This window comes from Ostrea edulis, chromosome 5 (genome assembly GCF_947568905.1).
Source record: "Ostrea edulis chromosome 5, xbOstEdul1.1, whole genome shotgun sequence".
In the NCBI taxonomy this organism is placed as follows: domain Eukaryota; kingdom Metazoa; phylum Mollusca; class Bivalvia; order Ostreida; family Ostreidae; genus Ostrea; species Ostrea edulis.
In genome coordinates, this window is record NC_079168.1 from 60,015,549 (window position 1) to 60,040,548 (window position 25,000).

At 32.5% G+C, this 25,000-nt stretch overlaps 2 protein-coding genes across 6 annotated transcripts in view; one reads left to right on the forward strand and one right to left on the reverse strand.

Moving 5' to 3' along the window:
- LOC125652371 (lipoxygenase homology domain-containing protein 1-like) overlaps window positions 1–20,587 on the reverse strand; it is a 48,707-nt gene extending 28,120 nt beyond the window's left edge. Inside the window, exons 1-9 of the mRNA XM_048881518.2 lie at window positions 20,179–20,587; window positions 17,790–17,930; window positions 10,785–10,855; window positions 10,340–10,498; window positions 4,000–4,149; window positions 3,669–3,825; window positions 3,008–3,209; window positions 792–840; window positions 1–118 (exon numbers count right to left, since the gene is read on the reverse strand). The exon at window positions 1–118 is cut by the window's left edge and continues 18 nt beyond it. Coding sequence (XP_048737475.2) covers window positions 1–118; window positions 792–840; window positions 3,008–3,209; window positions 3,669–3,825; window positions 4,000–4,149; window positions 10,340–10,498; window positions 10,785–10,855; window positions 17,790–17,930; window positions 20,179–20,428 — 1,297 coding nt within the window. The 5' untranslated portion in view covers window positions 20,429–20,587. The remainder of the gene's footprint in view (window positions 119–791; window positions 841–3,007; window positions 3,210–3,668; window positions 3,826–3,999; window positions 4,150–10,339; window positions 10,499–10,784; window positions 10,856–17,789; window positions 17,931–20,178) is intronic.
- Window positions 20,588–20,727: 140 nt separating this feature from the next.
- LOC125652375 (steroid hormone receptor ERR2-like) overlaps window positions 20,728–25,000 on the forward strand; it is a 66,638-nt gene continuing 62,365 nt past the window's right edge. For 2 of the 5 annotated variants that reach the window (XM_048881547.2, XM_056164966.1), the window contains exon 1: window positions 20,728–20,848. The gene's annotated coding sequence lies outside the window, so the exon portion shown is untranslated. Of the gene's footprint in view, window positions 20,849–22,890; window positions 24,739–25,000 lie in introns of those variants that run through there. The other 3 variants (XM_056164968.1, XM_048881548.2, XM_056164969.1) reach the window with 3 other exon arrangements.

Consider the following 25,000-nt stretch of genomic DNA (forward strand, 5'->3'; position numbering starts at 1 on the left):
GTAGTGCTTTTTTGGCAAAAATTTCTCTGTACAGCTGTCCTTTACCAACACCCTTCCCGATAAAACCCCCATACAGGAAGAAATAAGACTGTTTGGGTGTGTTTGATGTTATTGTAATCTACATTAAACAAAAGATTGTTAACACTGTTTTTGACCACCAATGATTGTTATACCTTCAGAGTCTGAACTGCATGGACATGTGACTGTCACTTGATTTATCTTCTGAATATGCATTAGAAATGGCTGGGTGACAATTGTTTGTGAACTCCAATTTAAAGCTAAATAATAATTGTCAAAATATAGACCATACAACTTTAAAATAGACTTGCAGAAACCAATCCAAAGATATGTGGAAGTGGGTATTTTGCATTTGAAATTACTCGCAGTCTGAATGGTAACATTGTCTAAATGCTGCCCAGCAACCACAGAATTACTTAGGTGTGAATAATACTCACCCTGTTTAAATGCCGTCCAGCAACTACAAAATTACTCTCGTCTGAATAAACATTAACCCGGTCTAAGTGTTGCCCCAAAACTACAAAATTACTCTTGTCTGAACCATACTAACCTTGTCTAAGTGCCACCCAGCAATTACAAAATATTCTGATCTGAAAAATGCTCACCCTGTTTAAATGTAAACCAGTAACAACAAAATTATTCTGATCTGAACCATACTTACCCTGCCTAAATGTCAACCAGCAACTACAACATTATTCTGATCTGAACCATACTTACCCTAACTAAATGTCAACCAGCAACTACAACATTATTCTGATCTGAACCATACTTACCCTGTCTAAATGCCACCCAGCAGCTACACCTTTTCCATCGTGCTCTATCCTAAAATCAATAAAAATGTAGTGAGATCTAGAGTTATGGCTCATCAAAATATTCCTGCAATGTTGTTTTTATATACATGTATGATTATTCATTAAAGCCATAATTTTCTACATCAATATATTCAATATTTTTATCATATGTACATGTAGTAGTTGTGGCTATATGGACTATGGATATTGGCCTTAGATAGCTCAATAGTTAGAGCACCTGACTAGTAATGCAGCCACAGGTTTCTGGGTTCAATTACAAGGCCAGTCAAATATTTCCCTCTTTTCTATATATTACATTTATATACATGTACCTATATGTGCATGTAAAGGACAACATTCTTTATAGAAATAAAGGATTCTAAGAATGAATCACAGAGTATAATTGACTGGGGGAAGCTTGTTATTAAATAGCTCTGACTTATAAACAAAGTCAAAAAAAAATTCCACCTCTGGAACAAGATTCGCTGTCTAGGACTCGGCAAAGCCTCGTCCTAGACTGTGAATCTTGTCCCCTCGGTGGAATTTCCCTATCCCACACTTGTACTAATAAAGGATTCTATTAAATAATCATCAATAACATGAGACAGTAATAACACAAAAATCATGGTGGTGGAGTGATTTTGTTGCAGAATTTTTTTTTAGAAAAGCATGGACCTACCATTGAGATGTTTTTTTATGGAAAATCTAATTATTCTTGTGGATTGTAAATAAAGAATTCAAACATTTATGGACTGCATGGGTCTTGGGGATTGTAAATAAGGAAACATTTCTGGATTGGGTCTTGGGGATTGTAAATGATGAAACATTTATGGACTGGGTCTTGGGCAACATGTGTTTTGTTGGACCCTTGGACCAAAATGTTGCCAAGACAGATTCAGGCAAAACATGTTTCCTTTCCCTCGACCTCAATAACATTATAACAGTATAGTCTAATCACCCTCTGGGCTCAGTAAATATTGTACTTATTGGGTAATACAGGATATCAGAACTATAAAACTTTGAAATTCTTCAGAAAAAGAAGTTACAAAAATTATGCATCAATTGGGCAACTTTCATATACAAATTAGTGATGGCTAATAAGACGAATCATTTCTGATACAAATATATCTGCCTAATTTGAAGATTATTTTTCAGATGTTGCAAGTAAATACCCTAGTATCAAAAACATGATTTATTTAGATTAAATTCTAGCTGAAGACGACACAAAAATAATTCACAGTACCATGTATTTTCTCTATTGTATATGAATATTTACTCAGTGAGATTTTCTAGAAACATTATAACAACCGACTACTATGAAATGATATCATAAATAATAACATTTTATGCATCAATATCTTGGCACATACATGAAGTTCAGAGCTCCCCCTCCCCCTTGCTCCACTCCCCTCACCTCATTTTTTAAAATCTGATTACATGTACTTATCGCATTATTGTCACATACAAAGTTTGTTATTTTACATGCAAAAATCGCTTTATTTTTATAGTGGCCATGAACAGTAGTGAAAATGCAAGGTTCAACCAAAGAATTGAACTCATATGTACTGAAGGACACCCCTCCCCCTTATTTTTATGATTTGGGGGTTTACCTGCTACCTAAGAATCCCCCCCCCCCCCTCCTCTGCTAACTGCCTGAACTCGCTACATCTGATAGTTTGCTTGTTTATTGCAGTAAACATTATCTCGCTGGGCATACTAAATATTAAAATTGCGATGGTATCAGAGATGAAATAATGGTTCTAATATTCCGTATTCAGTCACCTTCATTCAATCTTAATTATAGTGTTTTATTTTGATAATTTTACAGATATAAGATCTTATGTCATATACTGTCATTTAATTTCATTTAATTGTGATTTATCATTGCATTCCTCCTCTTACCCTTGTAAAGCACCTTATAGAGCAATTTGTTTTATATAAGATGCTATACAAATTTTATTATCATATTGCCCTCAAAATTTCAATGATTGTATCATATTGCTTGACCAGATAAAGCATGATGCAAAAATTTTAAAAAGTTTCAAATGTAGAAAATTGGACAGAGGAAAACCACTAACCAACACACACACACACACACACACACACACACACACACACACACACACACACACACACACACCCTTCCACCTTCTTCAGTGACAAGGAAATAAAATAGTTTTTCTGTTTGACCTACAAACCTGATTTTCTTTAATTCTCCCACATCTCGTTGAGAAATCCTGAATTTATCCACACTCCCCCGCTCAAAACACTTCTGACCTTTAGAGGAGTCCACCAAAAGAATTTTGGGACTTTGTCCTCTGGCACCATATATAGTCATGGAAATGTTGGCATCAGTGCCACCAAAAGATTTAGTGCCTGTGTGCACTGTGATATCATAATCTGAAAATATAAGATTTATTGACCTATAATACTAGTATGCATCAAGCTTAAAACAGGCCTAAATTGATAATTTTTCTCAAGTTTTAATGAGAATGATTGTAAAAATTTTGATACTTACACTAATACAAAAGCATTTTCAACAATGGCTACATGTATGTTTATTAACTGACAGTCACTAGTTTGAAATTAGTAACTACTCATGTACAATTTTACTACTATATATGTACTGTTTTATTTTCATGCTTTCTCAAAAATAAAGAATTGCAAGATTTATATTGAAGTGAGAAAAAAAAAAACTCGTACCAGATAGCCCTAACATGGTATGGAAATAAAATATTGAAATTCAAATAGAGTACAAAAGATTTCTGTCGAAAAACCTAGAGTGAATGCAAAACTGTGAACAGTATAATTGCCATTTAATAGTTTTAACTTATAATTCTCAACATTTTCAGAACTAACCTATGATGGGTTGTTCTTTCTCTTTGCCGATTAGGTCCCGACTATCAGGGGAGTCTAGCCACTCCCCACATTTAAATATCCACATCATCCCTGACTTTATGTCTGTAATCTCAATTCTGTCTAGGTACCAACGTAAACTTCTCTTCCCTCCTTCATGCTGCAGTAACAAGTATAGAAATATATACATTCAAGTAAAAAAAATGCTTAGAAATACATTGTTACATGCTGCAAAAATTCATACTGATATTTAGTACTAACACACAAATATACAGGCTGAAGTGGTCATGCATCAATCACATTAAGATTTTAAATGAGATATTTTGATCTGTACCTCAATTGTTATAATTTCTACATTTCCAAGGCGTGGTCCTTTCAGGAAGAAGGATTCTTTAGTGTTTCTCATGAACGAAAAGTTTGAAGTTTTCTTGGTCAGCTTAGTTCTATACAGGATATCTCTACTTCCTTTAATTGTGATGAAAACCTTAAAACATTGAAAGATGATTAATACAACTTTGTTTACATTTTCAAATTAATATACTGCACACAAAAAAAAAAAAAAAATAATTTTAAAGTAATTTTATCCCTCCCCCCTGCATGACCAGATGTAGTCTCTTACTTCTGTGTCTCTATCATTCCCTTTTCACTTTAGAAACAAAACTATAAGGGCTTTACTTTAGCACAGTTTGAACAAAAATTCTAAACCAATATAATCCCTATGATTGATACACCTAATTAAAAAACATTGCCTACATCAAAACTTATGTTTTTCTGAAATTCACTTCATTAATTGTGTGTACTGTCATGATCTCTAAAATTACATCAATGCATGTACTTGTATTTGGTCAATTTGACACATAGAAGTGCAATTTTTGCAATAGTTACAATTTTGACACTATTATGTAAACACATTCAAACAACAATATAAAAATATTAAAATCATATTCCTGTGCAGATTTACTATCTTTTGGTCATATAAATGTGGATTTTGGTCTTTTTGATTCTTGGTATTTATGGAGCGCCAAATTAACATAAACTCAAATAATTGAAGATATCTTTAATTATTTGAAGATATCATCAATTCAATTGTTGCTCTCTTTAATTGAATTAATGCGCGCATTAAATCAATTATTGCTCTCATCAAATGAATTAATGCGCGTTTCAATTCAATTATTTCTCTCATCAATTGAATTAATGCGCGCATCAATTGAATTAATGAGAGCAATAATTGATTTAATGCGCGCATTAATTCAATTATTGCTCTCTTCAATTCAATTGATGCATGCATTAATTCAATTAATGAGAGCAATAATAGATTTGATGCGTGCATTAATTCAATTATTGCTCTCTTCAATTCATTTTATGAGAACATCAATTCAGTAGAAATATTGCTCGCAATAACTAATTTAGAGCTCGGTATAAATAATTTGATGATCTCTTTAATTCAATTGAAGATATCTTTAAATCATTTACAATGCTTTTGTATAAGGAATTAATGCGCACATCAATTCTTTTAAAGAGAGCAACAATTCAATTAAAGAGATCATTAATTCAATTGTGGATATGTTGAATTGAAGATATCTTTAATTATATAGTTGCTCTCTCTAAAAGAATTATTGCTCTCTTCAAATGAATTAAAGATATCATTAATTCAATTGAAGAGAGCAATAATTGAATTAATGCGCGCATTAAATCAATTATTGCTCTCATCAAATGAATTAATGCGGGCATCAAATCAATTATTGCTCTCATCAATTGATTTAATGTGTGCATTATATCAATTATTGCTCTCTTCAATTGAATTGTAGCGTGCATCAATTCAATTGTTGATATCATTAATTCATTTGAAGAGATCATTAATTCAATTAAAGCGCGCATCAATTCAGTTGAAGAATTAATGATATCATCAATTCAATTAATGCACGCAATAATTCAGAATTGAAGATATTAATTATTTGAAGAGATCTTTAATTCAATTGTTGCGCGTATCAAATGAATTGATGATATCTTCAAATAGTTGAAGATATCTTCAATTATTTGAGTTTATGTTAATTTGGCGCTCCATAGGTATTCAAAATTTATATTACATTAAATTAGTTGTATCCTGATTTTCAAATCTAACTAAAGTTCCATTTTATGATTTCAAATATTTCAAGTAAAATTGTGTCCTTATTGTCCTCTTTTCTCTGAAGATTTTAGAAGTTCAGACAAACCCTTTTAATTTGGACCTGGGAGCAAAACAGAAAGATTTTCAAAATACAATAAGTTAACTTATTTTACAGAACTCAGAAGACACCTCTTCAATGGTGGCTACAAACAGTATATCAAATAGGACTGCCAGAGTCACTGCCATATCCATGAGACTGTATCAAAATGACGACCAAATTGAACAATCCTATGACAGAAGAATATAACACCACTACTTCCAGTAAGAATAAATTCTAAATGTGTTCCAACTTTATTGTCAAAATGTATTACTAGTACATCTGGTTGTCATTAATGTTATCATCCTCTTTTAATGGATGAACAGTTACTGTAAAGGAGGCACACATATTTTACAAACATTCTCTATATTACAGGTACACTTTAATAAAGAAGGTTTAAAATCAAAATAAGGTAAACTTGAAAGTAATATTTAAAGGGACATGGACACGATTGAACACAAATTTTATTTTTCCATTTTTATTGTTTACAATGCTTAACTATTTAGTATTTCTAATGGTCAACCAAAATTTGAATATCAGTTTTTGAGTTACAAGTGAGCACAGCACTCAAAATCTTTGTTACGTAAACATGGCCTGTGCCATATGTTTTTGTTTATATATACATGTAGATTGCTAATATAAAATAGTATGTTTAAAATAAAATGAGATGTGCTAAACACCAGAAACTATTTAATTATGTTCAGAATTAACTTGTAAATTGAAAAATCTGCTTTAAACGATCTTTTTACTAGTATATTTAGCCTATATGTAAACAAAAACATGGCACAAGCATTGTTTATATAACAGAGAATTGTGAGCTCTGTATCTCCCATGTACCTCAACAACTGACATTCAAATTTTTGCTGACCATTAGATATATACCCTTCTGAGATTTTGCAAAATCAATGATTTAAATATCTACATTTATGCATGATAGGTAAATAAATTTTGTTGCAAGGAGTCTTTTCCAATAGTTCTTGTAAAAAATCTTGTTAGGCATGAAATATGTCATAAGTCTAAGTTCTATACAAATAACCAATGATATATTTCAAAATATTGAATCAAAGGGCAATAACTCTGTTTTCATTATGGGCCGGCATGAGCCAGCTAGCCCATTATATAAAATAAGATTTGAGAAGTTGCATGTGTTTTTGTGGTACAGATGTCTGTTACTGCTGAAGTGTTCTAGTAAAGTATTTTTATTTATTCATTTTGTTTTTGACAAAGGCATTATTATATATTTTTATGAACATGGTATGATATGTAAAATTCTAAATGTCAAGAAAAAATCAATCTGAACCTTTTGCATAGCGATGCATTCTATAAATAGAAGATAAGAAAATCAATAAGCTGCTTGACAAGCGAGAAGGTCGCACCATCCAGCATGGGAACCACGTGAACTGAACACATGCAGACATACATGTATATGTAACATGTCAAACTAGAGCATTATTTTATCAAGTTTTGTGAAAATTTGTCAAAAAACTAACCTTTATGAATGAAAGATGTAAAAGAAGAGTTTAGAAAAGTGAGTTTAATTTATTGTGTGAGTCTGTGACAAAGTGGATTTTTTTTTACTATATAAGTATACCATATCATAAGTATTTGCTATGGGAGAATAAATGTACCTGGAGCCTAGTGTCCTCTCCCCACTTTTACTGATTGGAACTTTTAAGTACAAATAAATACTATTAAAGTATAGTATAGTAAAGTAATGAAGAGAACACTTTCACAATAAGTAACAACACCCCCCCCCCCCCCCCCCATTCTTTGTGAAATCAGTGGTATACCAACTTCTAAGTGAACACTTTTTCATTTACAAATATGCTTGCGCAGGCTACATTTTTGCACAGTCCTAAGCTTCACATAAAATAACAGGGTATAGAAAAGCTTACGGTGCCAAACTCTTTATCATGCTGAGTATTACCATGTTGTAAAATATTTATGATGAAAACAAGATTTTGTGGAGAACTCCTTTAGAAATGCACAATTTGTAGGGTTGGGGAAAGTGGGAGGGGGGGGGGGCATTTTTATACCTATAATCAGGCACGGTCAGCTGGAGAAGAAATTGGCTTCACAATTGTCTAAAAATTCTTATCCAGCAAAATTTAAAAAGAAATTAAAGTTCTAAATCCTAAATGTTTAGGGTATGGGGACAAGGGTTGATCCTTTATTTCTATTCTTTGGTTTATCTAATTACATTTTCACTACATCATTATACTTCTATTTTGAAAAAGGTCGGGAACCTGCCTATAGATCAAACTTTAAAAATTGCCAACTTTGCCTGTAATAACATCTTTGCTAACTAAGGGTTTCCGATCTAATCCGCTTAGTGAAGCAGGTCATAAACCCTTAGTTAGTGAAGATGCTGTAATAATAGCAGGAAAAGAACAATGGCGAAAAAAGTATGGGGCTAATCCTAACATCCACCTCCTAATGCTATGTAACTCCAATGCAAGTCGAACTGTGCAATGCATTAAAGTTGATTTATATAAAAATCTATTTTCAAAATATTGAATAACACATGAAAAACAAAAACCAACCCAGATTTCAACAGAAAGATTACATTAGATAAGGATTCGATATACATGTACATGTAATTAACATATCGTCCACAGTGTGAAACAGATTTCCTTTATTTTTCACAAACATTTTGTATATTTTTGTAAAGAAACAGTTTCATGAAAATATCTTGAATACTATTATATCATTATAACCAGTTTTTGTGAAATTTCGATAATGCTGTATAAGGAAAATTGCAAATATGATTCTGTTTATGTATGTCTTGCATCTTAACCCCTTACATGGCAGAGAAATCAGTGTGTTTCTTGTAAATTAGCAACATATAATCAATGTCTTTTCTTTGTAGGTTTGATCTTGTTTACCTACAATAAAGTATATTTCCTGAAAGGTTAGAATGTGAACTTTCTGAAAAGAACATTCAAAAAGTTTTTTGTGGCCATGGCAACAAGAACTGAGTAATACTGTGGAAATTCATTCCGATAGCTATATATTCTAAGTTTCATTTACTATACTAATAGATACAAAATAAAGGGTGAAAATAAAATTAGACCAATGCTATCAAATGCATATATATATTGGAAAGTATTGTGGGGGCACTATAAACAAAAATATTGCAGAGATGATATAGTTGCCAACTTGTACTTGTATATAGTGAAAAGTTGAAAATAACGAACATGCAGTGACCAGTGAGTTCTCATACTTTTGTTGATTAGTGTGAACTTGGGCTTAATGAAGTCAAACTACTATTCATTACAGGCTAAGATGGTCATAATGTCACAAAAATAAGTTAAATTTAATATTAGTCCAAAGTTCAAGGTCATAGACCCTTTAATTCGATGTCAATGTCATGATACAATGCCAATACATTACAGAAATTCAAAGGAAAACAGATGGGTCAAATTGTAAAAAGTTCTCATTGCTTCTTCTGTTTTTATTTACCACAATATAGAACGATATAAAACGGAACACTTTATCACATTTTAAAGAAAAGTATTTACTCAAAACAATATAATTCACAAATTTATGTCCAGTGAAATGCTCGGAAGCATTGCTCACAATACAAATGCCTGTTACAACTAGCACAGCCATACAATGTCTCTTTCCTCAACTAGCACAGCCATACAATGTCTCTTTCCTCCTTTTTTCACCCTGCTTAGTGCACCACTTACAAGTGGATCTTGGCCTATCCTGATGAAATATTTTATGACACATTTTGATGATGGTTTAGTTTTCGTTCATTTTAGATATGTAAAAAGGAATAAGTTTCTGTGTTATCAAGTTAATTAATTTTTAATCATATATGTGTTGATTTGCTGATTTTATTACACGTGTAATATATAAATGTAATATTGAGATGATGAAATGTCAAGCAAACCAGTGATAACAATCAACATTGTTTTCCAAAAGTTAACTTTTTTATCATCTATAATAATAAACTCTGTATGATCTTTTGCTATGTCAACTTTATTCCCATTTTATGACTTTTCACACAACTATTTGAAAACGGCACAATATCTAGCGAATGCGGTATATAATGCGAAGTAAAAATATATATCGCAAAAATTCTGTACAATTTGATAAACCTATTGATCCATGAATTTAAAAAGAAATTATAACATTTACTGTAAATTTTAATCAGAAAAAGTTTTCTTTCTTATTTGTTGATTTCCCCCTATCATTTGAATGTTGTAACCCTTAATTTTAGACTTTAAACAAATCTTCCACATACTCTATCGGAGATGCGTATCTGCCATGTAAGGGGTTAAAAAGTGCTATGACCTATATATATATTTTTTTGATAATTTATTAGTTTTAACTCCAAAAAAATGAAATAAATACACTTTCAATACTTACATATAAATTTGAAAAGTTTCAACTCAAATCGTGTCCATGTCCCTTTAAGTGATTTTTTACTAGGGTACTTTTGTTTGAATTATAGAAAGTTACCTCTCCTGTTGTCCCTGCATTAACCTTGTCACCCGTGAACACATCCACCCTATATAAATGATCTCCAATGTTGGGAGCTTCCTCTATCATCTTTTTCTTTAATTTCGGTTTGGGGGCTACATATTCAATTCTTGTTTTGGCTGATACTGGTCTCTTTGGCTATAAGAAAATGTATAAGCAGGAAATACATGTATTTTGGAAGTTAACATCTCTTTCTATTCATTGGATGACTGTGTATTTTCATATAAAGTACAGTATATATCATGCATCCACACATTATATATCATCAAACATAAATACTTTCGTATAGAGAAAATATCTTTCCTCTTTCATTTTCTCCATGGTTCATTATATCGGTAGACAAAATATTACATGATAACAAGTACTGTAAATTAACTTTCCATATTATTTTTTTCCTTTCATGAATTTTGAATGATATGATTACCCTGTATTGGAGCAGATGCCTTTGATGTTCCTCCAATGTGGAGCAAATGTAACAAAAGGTAGATTTGGGTCCTAAAATTATATTTATATCATCATGCAAGTATACTGTTCAAAATAAAGCAAACAAGAAAATATTTTAAAATATATATGCTCTCCATATGGCAATACAGTATTAAAAGGATCAACTTTGAATTTAGGCCACAGGAAAAAGTCACGTGACTCGGGCTAGGCTCAATGCGTTTATGTCTGCTCCGTGTCTTTGACAAATTTCAAGGAATTTAGGAAACTTTTCAAAAATTCCTTTGGACATATCAGTGTATATATGTTTACGTTTGATTGTGTGAATTTTTTGTGTGTTTTCATACACTTTTGGATTTTTCGCCTTTTTCTTTCTTTGTATTGTGAGCGAAATTCACGTCGGTAACTCATCCGATCGAATTTATAACCACTACTCCAAGACAATGGAATTGCTTAAACCAGTCTATCTAAAGGACGGAGAAATTCAGTTTGGATCTACACGCTTTTCAGACTTTGACCTGTCGATCTCCGTTGGAAACAAAATAAATGACTTAAAATGCGTTCAAAAAGACAGAGATCTTTGGAGAATATATGTCGACTCAATGGAAAGTAGATCAAAACTTCTTACAGAGGGAATAGACCTTAGAAGTAAAAATGTGAGAGTATACGACACGAATCCTTATTCAGCGGGGATATCCAATCCTACTGAAAATGTTCTGAAAATAACAATCAAAGGCGTGCCTCTATCGGTTGATGACAACGAAGTAATCAAAATGCTTCAAGAATTCAATCTTACTCTCACCAGTGATCTGAAGTACGAAAAAATTCGTCATCCGGTTACTAGAAAAATGACCGGCATCCTTAACGGTAATAGATTCATTTATACCAAAGCGCTAGACGAAGGTATATTCCTTCCACGTACAGCTATTTGTGCCGGTTTAAGATGTACTATTTACCACTACGGTCAACCGTCCACCAAACGCACTCCACGGTGTATGAATTGCTGGGAGGAAAACCACTACACTAAGGAATGCCCAAACAATAAGCGTTGCAAAATTTGCAAATCCGAAGGTCACGAACCTGGAAACCATGAATGTGAATACTATACTGAATCAGCACCCAACGTCATTCCTTTTGCTGGCCAAGACAACTGTTTGTCTAACTTTTTCCCATGTGATTTGCAGTTATTTGGTGTAAACCATAAGTCTGCAGAACACGCCTTTCAATACGTGAAAGCGATGCGTAGCGGTGATCTACAGAGAGCTTCAGCAATACAAATAGCTAAATCTGCCCTAGATGCGAAAAAAATTGGGAAACACGTCTTGCCGTCACCCAGTTTTTCGTTAAACCAAATCCAGATTATGACAGAAATTATAGAGGCCAAAGCTGAACAAGTTCCGGTTTTCGCCGATTCTCTCAAAACCCAAAAAAGGAATCATGTGTTTGTTGAGTCCACATATGATGATTTCTGGGCTTCTGGGCTGGACAAGGATGCTACCATTCACACGTGTGCTGAAGCTTGGCCAGGCACCAACAAACTTGGCTGCATTCTCTCAGAAATTGCCTCGCGTCTCCGCCAACCTCCAAATCGTCCTCAGTCTCTCCAAACTACCCCAATAGAGAAAACCAGATCTCAACAAATAAATCTCGAACAGAATACCCCTAAAGATAGAACCAGATCTAAACAAGCGACTCTCACACAGACACAGACTACCCCAAGAGAGAGAACCAGATCTCAACAAGCGACTCTCACACAGATGAAGAGTGTCGTCTCGGGAACCAAAACGGCATCTCCTAAAGGAAATGCATTTGACTCTAAAAATCGCGGCGGAAAGGGCTAATTTCACCTTACATTTTGTGCTCGCATAATATCCAAACCCTTAACTCGGACTTCAAAAGGACAATGTCTTTGTTTCTGTTTAAGGTAAATAGAAATGTTTTTCTTTAGTATGAATTTTTTGTTTGAAGCATGGACAACCTTAAATTTGTGTCTGTTAATGCAAGAGGTTTAAATACCAAAGAAAAGCGTTTAAAATATTATAATTCCATGGTTAAAACATTCAAAAATAGATATTGCCTTTTTACAGGAAACGCATTTCATTGAAGAAAACGAATCGTTGTATAATTTTTCATGGTATGGAAAAGCTATACACTGCTTTTCTGATTCAACATTTACCAGAGGTGTTTCAATACTGACTAAAAATGGATTAGACATTAATATTCTTAATACTCACAGATCAAAAGACGGACGAAAATTATTAATCAACGTGAAATTACATGACATAGAATTGACTTTAGTTAATATATATGCACCAAATAATGAATCATGTAGAATCCAATTTTTCAAAAGATTAAGAACTTTCATTAATAATTACTCGAACATTTCATCCAATATTATTATATGTGGGGACTTCAACTGTAAAATAGATAATTGTTCAGATAAAAGCTCTAAAGTGTTAAATGACATAATAATTCAGTTAAATCTTGTCGATTTATGGACAAGTAAACATGATAAAACAGATGGTTTCACGTGGTGTGATGCTTCTGACATACCCAAAAGTAGAATCGATTTTGTATTCATTAGTAAAACTTTTCTAAATAAATGCAAATCTCCCATGCTACAGAAAATTCCAGGAACTCATTCTAATAGAACCAGAATGTCTGACCACAAAGCAATTAGATTTAATCTTAATATACACGATAACAAGAGAGGAACAGGTTACTGGAAATTAAATACTTCCTACTTAAAAAGTAGCGAATATAAAAACCAAATTGTAAATATTATACAAAATATAAAAAACTCACAAGGAACAAACACGCAAAAATGGGAAATTTTAAAACATAAAATTAAGTTACTTTCTATACATTTTTCAATCAAATCGCAGAAAAATCTTAAGAATACAATTTCAAACATTGAAAAAGAAATAAATGAAATAGAATCTCTCCCACATCTCCAAATTGATATGAATAAAAAGAGAGACTTGGAGTCGCAATTAAATGACTTGTATGATAAAAAAGCAAAAGGAGCTCAAATTAGGTCACGCGCTAAGTGGATCGACAAAGGAGAAAAAAACACCAAGTATTTTTTAAGTCTAGAAAAAAAGCATCAATCACAGAATGTTATTAATGAACTACAGAACGAACGAAAAGAAACTTTAACTACTGATGAAGATATTTTGAGTGAAATGTGTAATTTTTATGAAAATCTGTATGATACTAAAAATATAAATTCTTCTGACATTCAGAATTATTTAAATAATAGCAATATTAAATGTTTATCTGAGAGTGCGAGAAATAATTGTGACCAATTTCCAACTTTAGATGAATGTCGAGAAGCTGTTATGAGTATGAAACACAATAAATCGCCAGGTCTAGACGGTTTACCAACTGAATTTTATCAATGCTTTTGGGATCAGTTATCGGAACTTTTTTTTGGAATGCTTAAAGAAATTTTTTTATCAAATGAAATGTCTTTTTCCCAACGACTTGCTGTCATATCATTAATTCACAAAAAAGGAGAGAAATCCCTATTAAAAAATTACAGACCTATTAGCCTTACAAATACAGACTACAAGATAATTGCATTCATATTTGCTCGTCGTTTACAAAAAGTTGTCGATGATTACATAAGTAACGAACAGACAGCATATATAAAAGGAAGATTTATAGGAAGCAACGCACGATTAATATTAGATATTTTTGATTACTGGGAAAACAATAATCAAGAGGGCTTATTATTATTTCTCGACTTTGAGAAAGCATTCGATTCAGTTGAGTGGAATTTTCTGTTCAAAACTCTAGAAACATTTAATTTTGGAATTAATTTTATTAAATGGATTAAAATACTTTATAAAAATCCTATCTTCCGTTTAAAAAATAATGGCTGGATCTCTAGAACATGCCAGATGCACAGGGGAATTAGGCAAGGCTGTCCAATTTCTGCGATTTTATACCTATTTGTTGCAGAAATTCTATCAGATAAAATCAAATCAAATAATTCGATTCACGGTTTTAAAAATAAAAACTTAGAAAATGAAATTAAAAATATTCAACATGCAGACGACATGACACTGGCTTTAAGTGATACCGATTCTCTAAAACATGCAATAAACACCATTAAAAGTTTCTGTGAATTAGCAGGGTCAAAAATAAATTTCACAAAAACAGAATGTATTTTACTCGGAAACCTGAGAAACCAGCTTGAAACAGTAGAGGGAATAAAGGTAACTAAGAAAGCCGTAAAATGTTTAGGTATTCATATAGGTCAAGATAAGATTGAATGTTACAATAAAAACTGGATGAAAATATATCACGAAATTGAAATGTTATTTGAATCATGGAAGAGAAGAAAACTATCATTATTTGGAAAATGTACAATCATTAACTCATTGGCTTTATCAAAATTGACTTATGTTGCAAGCATTTTAGAATTACCCGATCCTAAGTTTATAAAAGATATCAATAGGTTGATATTTAATTTTTTATGGAATAAAAAAGATAGAATCAAAAGGAACACATTGATAGGGGATATTAAAGATGGAGGGATAGGTGTAGTCGATATAGAGTCTAAACTTAAAGCCCTAAAGGCCATGTGGATTCCACGCCTTATTACAAGTAATCATATCATTAAAAAATATGCAGAAAGTTTCAGCAAAACTTTAAATCTTGACATTGATTATTTAGTTAAGACTTCTGAAACATCAACTAACAATTATGGCATTCTTAAAAATTTTCCAGTGTTTTATAAACAGGTGTTTTCTTGCTTCAACCTTTGTCAAGACAACACAAACCAAACTCTTAACTCCACTGAAAAATTCCTTCTTCAGCCAATATGGTCAAATGCAAATTTTCTCTTCAAAGGTAAATCAATATGTTTTGATGATTGGATAAAAAGTGGAATTTTATATGTTAAAGACATTTTTAATGAGGATGGGCTATTAAAATCAGGTAAACAAATTTATGATTGTCTTACTAAGAAAACGAACTGGCTATGCGAGTATAAGATGATAAGACATATTTTCAAAAAATTTGAACTCGGATATGATTTTTCTAAAATGCCCTACATTAAAACCAAAAATATTGATAAAAATTTATGTTTACAACATAAAACTAAAATTTTCTATTCTACTTTGATAAAGCATAAATTCCAAAAACCCTCGCTTACAAGGTTAAGTAGAGAGTTCCAAATAACAGATAAAAAGGAATGGGAATCAATATTTTTATTGAAAGTTAAATACATTGAAGACAAATCTTTATCAGAGTTTAATTATAAACTAATACACAACTTATTGAGTAATAATCTCCTTATTAGCAAATGGAACAACACTGTAACAAATAAGTGTAAACTGTGTAGAAATGAAATCGAAAACACAAAACACCTTATTTTTGATTGTATTAATGTACGACATATATGGAAGGTCGCAAGTACCTGTATTAATTTCACAATTACTTGGAAACATATTGCTGTTGGGTTTTATTTGGATAATACTGAGTTGATAAAGATATATAACTATTTTCTTTCTTTTATTGCATTTAGAATTTATAAATGTAAGATGTATTGTAGAGTTGTGCAGGTTGATGAGACGAGTGATTTTGTTATTCGTTCCATCAAGGAATACTTGAGATCGCACTGTCAAGTTCTCAGGTTTTTATATAAAACAAAAGAACAGAAGTTTTTTCAAAATTTTGTATCCAATCTATAGATATTCTTTATATCAAAATTTTTAACATAAAATTTAAACATTTTTACTACTGCTATTATATCTATGCACGCACATGTATGTAAACATGTGTATATCTGTGTATTATATATACTTGTGTTATATCTGAAGCCACTATTCAGAGGGTCAGTCCTCTAATAGAGCTGCCCAATGAGTCGGATATGAACTGTCGTGATATGTGTGGACTCATTGTGGCAGCGGGGCGTTTTTGAAAAACAACAACCAAAAACTTATCTTTATTATACACACACTGCCAAATATGTTTCTTACGCAGTATTATTCCGTCACTTGAAATTATGTTGATGTAAATTAATAACTACAATTGTTTGACATATACTGTATCTATTTTGATTCCATGGTAAAATAATAACCATATCTTATACACATTGTATCTTATACATGTATTTCATTTGTTTTGTATATTTGTATATGTTTTTGTCTTGTTTCATAAATAAAAATCTTGAAACTTGAAAAAAAAAAAAAAAAAAAAAAACAAACTTTGAATTTAGAATGTCTATTATGATAGTGAAAAATATGGGTTATCTACTAGTTAGGGACAACTATAGTCAATACTAAGTTTGATCTCTATCAGGCAAAGGGTTCTAAAGATAATAAGCATTTGGGATTTTTTTTATATCCAGAGTGAATTGATTTATAACCCCGAGAGATTCAAAATAAAAAGGTGTCAAAATACTAGAAAACATTTGACCAGTGAGGGTAATCTACACTTCAAGGGGTACCAATGTACCAAGTTTAATGTCTGTCATGCAAAGGGTTGTCAAGACAGTGAGTGGACAATATTTTCTTATGTACAGAGTAATTTTACCTTTGACCTCTAGATCAATAGGGTAATTTACTCCTTAGGAAGTACCAGTGTTTCACGTTTGATGTCCGTCAAGAAAATGGTTCTCTAGATATTCAAGAGTGGGCAATATCTTCCTATGTCCACAGTTGATTGACCTTTGACCTTGTGACCTCAAAATCAACTGGGGTCACCTACTCTTTAGGGGAAACCATATGTCTGTTAAGCAAAATGTTCTCAAAATAATGAGTGGACAACTCTTGGTCAACATGCAGACATACTGACTGACAGATGCAAATCAGTATACCCCCTTTTTTCAGAGGGGAAGAGGGCATAAATATTACAAACACAGAACACTCCCCATCATGCAAATACTTGAACCAATATTTTTATTCTGTTCTTCAAATGAATGTCAATGAATAGGTTTAAATAAAGGCAAATACATGTATCTTGTATCTCTATTTACCACTTGATATTGAATCTGACTCAGTGTCTTCAGTAGAATCCTTTGATGGCCTTTTTATGTTATCTAGCACCTGGCTATTGGTAAACATTATGTTTGTATCATGCCATTTCACTTGTTTTGGGTCTGGTGGACTTGGATATACTGAAAAACACATCACTTACAATTAAAGATATATAATCAACATATCTGTGTTTACTCACAGGAGTCTGAAGTTTAAGTTTTATTAATTAAATTGAAATAGAAATCCAGAAAAATATCCACCGTCTAAAAAAAAACCCACTTTTTTTCATAGAAGACAGTGGATAATTCCCCCCCCCCGATTTTTATTTGAATTTAATTAATATGAAACTTCAGACTGCTGTGGTTCACTAGACAATGTGTCATTTGCTGAGTAAACCAATATATCTTTATAAATTTTCATTCAAGAGTTGATTTGTTAATTCATGGTAATGGTAAAAAAAAATTCCTTTTCAATAACATAAAAAAGATGAAGATGATGACTATGTACAGTAGAGGTAACAACAGTGAACCAAGGATATGTCATGTTGGCCCTTTTAGGTTTTTGGTTTGTATCCTTGGTAATTTTCATTTTTAAAATAAAAAGATTGTTTAAAAAGTTTTGAAATGCATAAAAGTGAACTCTCATACTTTTTTTTTTTTTTTTTATTGTTTTTATCATTTTCAACAAATACATATACACCTTTTACTCACACTCTCATACAGATTAAAGAAAGCAATATAGACAATTACATGTATATTCTAGTACTTATTGTTAAAAAAAAGAAGAAGAAATGTTGTTATCATTAATTGAAAAGACATTTCCATTTAGACCATTTCTTTTTGTAAAATATTTGTTCTGTAAGTTTTTCTTCCAAAATGTAGTAATCACATAAACATTTCAAAACATCATCAAAAGCAATATTGACATTCTTTCTTGAATATTAGAATATGTACAAAAAATGTATCTCTTTACTAAGAGGATTATAAAGTTTAAAACCATGTGTTCTTTTTCTGGAAAACCAAAAATAACAGTTTGTACACTAACTCTCATACTTACATGGTAAGATGCAAAATGAATTTGCTTATACATGCAGGGTTGAAAAAAAGCTTATCACTACATGTGTAAAAGTATACGATGAATTCCTCATAAGCAGTTTGATCTCCTGAATTTTGTTAATAATAGTAGTTAGGGCTACATGGACCCTGGATATCTCAGTGGTTAGAGCACCTGACTAGTAAAGGGTCACAGGTTTGATTCCTGGTCCAGCCCAAAATTTTCTCCTTTCCTATATTATAATGGTAACATCAAACCTGATCTAAGAATGATTGATTATATTTGTTTAGTTCTAGTATTTGGTTTTGATATTTTTTATTTATATTTACAAAAACAAAAACTTGCATCTCTAATAACTATGTACTTGGTCTTGTATTGTATCTATATACAAAATGGCCAATCGGGTATTAGTTTGTAGGCTTTATTAGCCAGTTTTAGTGTTTTAACTTAATCTGACAATCATATGATGAAACAATTAGTGACACATATATTAACATTTTTGTTTGGGCTCAGTGAATATTGTACTTCTCAGGTTGCTAAAGCATCATATTGAGGTAAAAAATGTCTATAATATTGAATAATATTTCCTTCATCCAATTATATCTTTACACAAAAGCTGATTCATTTAAATATTTTTATAATCATCCACACTGAATAATTGTGGGTGCACTCTGTCCCATTTATACATCCAATTACCATAAATGCATAGAGGAGTTTATATATCAAACAATTCACATAAAAAATGGAGCAACCCATAGCTTATTTAATTTTAGTACAGATGCTGGCATTAAATACACGTATCAACACTTCGCGAAAGTTACGTCCCTTGTCCGCCATCTCCCGGATAAAAATCGTATTTCCCTACGTTGGCCTTTGTAATTTTCCTCTCTGTAGCTTTGATATCTGTTATTTTTCCATCAATTGCAGTCAACTACAATATGCCCCAGATTGGGGCAACCCATTAACTTGTATGAAAACTTGGTAATTGGCTAAAATTCAAAGTAATAACATCTAACATTTGGTAAGGTAAAGAAGGAAAACTTGGTTTTTCACCGATTGACCTTTGGTTGACTCCGCAAAGGGACGTAACTCGTGGCGAAGTGTTGATACGTGTATTATAACAGTTACAGTAAGACCGGGTAGTTAGTAATGTACAGATCAGTTGTACCTTAGTAAGTTAACAGTGTGAAGATCAAAGGGGTGATTTAGTGGGTACTCTATTTTTTTTTTTTTTTTACCGCAAGACAACACTCGAGGACATAAATTTGGTTACCTGTTAAAACCACTATCGCCGAGGAAATTCGAATTGACATATAATTAAGTCTGGATATTTACCATGGGAAGAATATGCAGATTTTGGTCTGTCGTTGGGATGCCAGTGTTTTATTCCATACTGTAAACACGGTTCCAATTTATCTGCCATGTTTGAGGATAACAGGGAAAGATTGTCATGGGTTCTCCTGCATAAATTTTGAAGACCGTCACCATACAATTTCGGATTGATTTTGCCAACACATGTTGTAACAGTTCCATCTTCTGGGTCAGTTAGACGCACCCTTGAAAGATATTTTCTTTCTCTGTTCATTATTGGTACTTATTTTTCACTTTCTCCCTTAATTAGTGCAGGTACTTACTCTAGGCTACATCACGGATCACCGTGTTTTTACAGTTTACATTGTAACCACAGGAACTTTGCCAACAGTTGGTCGAGAGATGTCGTAATTTTTTTTTTTTAATCATGTTTTACCATAGAAAATAACTCGTCTTATGTGAAAAAAATATGTAATAGGTAATTTCATTTATTTAAAGTTATAGAATATTAAAGCGAGTTAAATAGGATTGATACAAAATAAAATGTCGGGTTCGAATTTCAAAATTCAGATGAACTCTGACCTCTCGGAAGCAGCCGGCATAGTTCTAAGACCAACTACATTTCTTGACTGTTCGTTGCAACTTTTCGCCACTTTCGTCCATGGAATACAAGGTTAATCGAAATATGTTTAAGGTAAATAACCTCTTGTAAATTGATTAATCAACATTATATTCATCAAGAAATAACCTATTTCCCAGTTGCAACGTGGACACCGCATGGTGTATGGTACTGTACATAATTTATAATATTGATCAACATTTTATAAGCAAATTTTGAAAGCGTAAAGCTACAGAGAAATTTCAACATATGCCATTCTGGGTACTTCTTGTCAGGATGGGGTGATTGTTGGAAAAAAATAATTAAATGCTGAGCTTCTGGGCCGGGGGACTGCCAAGATAAGGATTTATTTGCGTTGAATTTGACCCTTTTGCACTTAAAATTTTACATTTAACTCTTTGCTTGTTTTAATAAGCATGGTTAAATGTCCACAACATATATACAATAAGATAAAGTAAAATAGTTTCAATTTAACAAACCTAAATGACAATTTTGTTATAATAAACTTTTTATATTTACCTCTTTATCCAGTGGATATCATCAGGGTGTTATCCAGTGTCATTGTTATCCAGTGGATATCACCAGGGTGTTATCCAGTGTCATTTTTATCCAGTGGATATCACCAGGGTGTTATCCAGTGTCACTGTTATCAAGTGTCACTGTTGTCCAGTGGATATCACCAGGGTGTTATCCAGTGTCACTGTTATCCAGTGGATATCACCAGGGTGTTATCCAGTGTCACTGTTATCCTGTGGATATCACCAGGGTGTTATCCAGTGTCATTTTTATCCAGTGGATATCACCAGGGTGTTATCCAGTGTCACTGTTATCAAGTGTCACTGTTATCCAGTGGATATCACCAGGGTGTTATCCAGTGTCACTGTTATCCAGTGGATATCACCAGAGTGTTATCCAGTGTCATTGTTATCCAGTGGAAATCACCAGGGTGTTATTCAGTGTCACTGTTATCCAGTGGATATCACCAGGGTGTTATCCAGTGTCACTGTTATCCAGTGGATATCACCAGGGTGTTATCCAGTGTCACTGTTATCCAGTAGGGTTGAAACGATACAGTACCTTCTCGATTCGATTTGATTTTCAATACTTTAGTCTCGATTCGATGATTTTCAATTTGATACAATAGCATATGTACCAAATAATATAAGATTTTTTATGTTTCATTGTATTTATTGCTCTCTGCAAATAAATTCTACATAATGTAAAACCGTTTAACATAAAGCAACACTCACTTGTCCTAAAGCCGAAATGTTGCCATACCCAGGATTTATACATTGGGGGTGCATTTTTCAACTCGACTGCGTCCATTTTGATACAGCAAAGTTTACTCGTATGTTGATTGGGCAATTTTCAATTCCATTGGCTAATCAGAAACCTTGTTATAAATCAAAAGCAATGTGTGCTATGATTTTAGAGCCGTATCGAACCAAAACAGACCCCGAATAAATTGAACCTCGAATCGAGACCACTACATTGCGATTCGGCTGTGTCGCGATGCATCGTTTCACCCCTATTATCCAGTGGATATCACCAGGGTGTTATCCAGTGTCATTTTTATCCAGTGGATATCACCAGGGTGTTATCCAGTGTCATTGTTATCCAGTGGATATCACCAGGGTGTTATCCAGTGTCACTGTTATCCAGTGGATATCACCAGAGTGTTATCCAGTGTCACTGTTATCCAGTTTTTAGATCTTGTATGTTACTACCCATTTCTTATTTAGGGAAATTCTTTGAGAATACACTTGTGAGATGTTAAGGGAATTCTTTGAGAATACAGTCGTGAACTTCCCGGGAGGGGATTGGGTTGTGGGACAACCTCAGATTATATCTCAAACATGTCAAAACCACAGGCACCTGAAGTGTGGATAGCTTGTATATAGATCTGATGTACATACTCCCCCCCCCATAAAATGAAATTATTTCTATACAGAACCAATATTTTATCCAAAATATGTTATTTCTCCACCGATCACTCTCATAAGTTGTTCTGAATAATCAGTTTCAACCTTCTGTAAACTTTAGAGATGACCACTTGTGAGATACTAATATATATATGTAAAGGTATGCAACAAATCATGTAAACAAACAGGGGGCTACCTGCTTCAAGACCAATTCATGGGTATAAACCAACTTTATATAAGGAATTTCTGTAAATATCTCGTCAGGCTAATGTAGTTCTACTTATGTCTTTCATCTAAATCCCATGCCATCCGTTTTATTTGTCGTATTCTGCAATTTTTTCATCGTACCCGAGCTTTTACGTCCATTGAAGGAGGTTATGACATCACTTTGCGTTTCGCATTATCTGATTGGCTTGCACTTGCGTCATCTTTCTAAAATATACTTTGGATATTAAGCATTTCAGCTTCATTAATTTCTATTGATTATCATCTCCAAATAATTAATTCTATAAAGTTATGTATTGAAATAGCTTTTTACCAAGAAATTATCGGAGTTTATAATTCAATTTGTCATTTTCGTTTTTAAAACCATGTGCCTTTGACAAATTTAACATAGCTCTTTCGTATATTTTTGTTCAATGCTAAGAAAAAGACTGAAGTGGTCGGAAGATTAAAGAGCCAATCAGATAATGCGAGACGCAAAGTGATGTAGTATATTATGTCTCGCTCCAGAATATTTTACTTATATGGAGATCTCACCATTGCTGGTGAAGGGCTGCAAAATTAAGGCCTATACTAGAACATCAGTGCTTATACAGCCTTTGAACAGGAGGGCTCTTTATCGTGCCACACCTGATGTGACACGGGGCCTCATCCAAAGGACCATCTCATTTATAGTCACCTCATAGACACGATTTGAACTGAAAATTTCCAAATTTTAATTTTTCAATTTTAATGTTTAAAATACTTAACTAAGGTACATGTATTTCTAATGGTCAGCAAAAACTTCAATGTCAGTAGTCATGTTACAAGAGAGATACGTATAGCACTCGCAATTCTTGTATCATGTCTTAACTAAGTATTTCTAATGGTCAGCAAAAACTTCAATGTCAGTTGTCAAGCTACAAGAGAGATACAGAGCTTGCAATTCTTGCATCATGTTTTTGTTTACATAGGTTAGATGTATTGGTGAAAATAGATTTTGTTTAATGCAGATTTTTCAATTTACAAGTTAATTCTGAATGCAATTAAACAGTTTCTAGTGTTTGTCACATCTCATTCTGTTTTAAACATGATATTTTCTATGAAGCAATCTATATGTAAACAAAAACATGTAGATTGAATTCCTAAATATTTTACTGTATAACTGTAAGAAGCAGGTAAACACCATTGTAAAGAGTAATTACAATAAGAGTTGATTATGATTTTATCCAGTCCACATTTCTTTTTCACTTGAAGAGTTATCTCTCTTATTCTTCTCATTTAAATGTACATTTTTGGGCCAGTAATACACATAATGGTCCAAGCCATGTGTTTTGCTTAATACTTTTACTATGACTATGAGTCATAAGAACAGGCAATGGATCCTCTATTGTATGGTCAATTTAGTGTCAGGTTGACCAATGCAGCTTGTATATTGAATTTTAAAATTATATGTAACAGGAATCATTACAAATGTTAGCAACGCGTCTACAATACCCTCTTATTATATAGATCCTTATTTCTTGTATACTGGTAATATATGCATGGACGAAATATGCAGTTTTTGTCATATACTATATAGTATTATTTGCAATTCTTGTTTTTTATATGTATGCATCTTGGTATTCCTGGCAGAGTTGTGAGAGATACGTAAATGTGAAGATGTTTTTGATACATTCCCATTCTAGTGATGTTGGTTATTGTAAATGAAGATTGTTTACAGGCATTTAGGCTTGGAATAATACGCAATTCATGGAGAAATCCATATGCTTTTGGTGTTCATGGATCATGTGCATATTATTTGTGGCATGGGTAAAAAATGAGAAAAAAAGAAAGAATTATGTAAGTGGCTAATAGAAGGATTTTTTGTGTGTTTTTTTAAGATGAGATTGTTAGCAGTCTTAAAATAAGTATTTTCTTTCATTCACTGATAAATTACTATAGTGTATCATATATCATAGGAGATCAACAAGAACATAATATAAAATATATGCAAGATTCTGGAGGTCAGATTTTTAAATTGACATATCCTGTTACAACTTCTTTGTCAATCAAACAGAATCTGTTGTGCAGTTAAAATATTTTAAGTGGAATAAATGAAAAT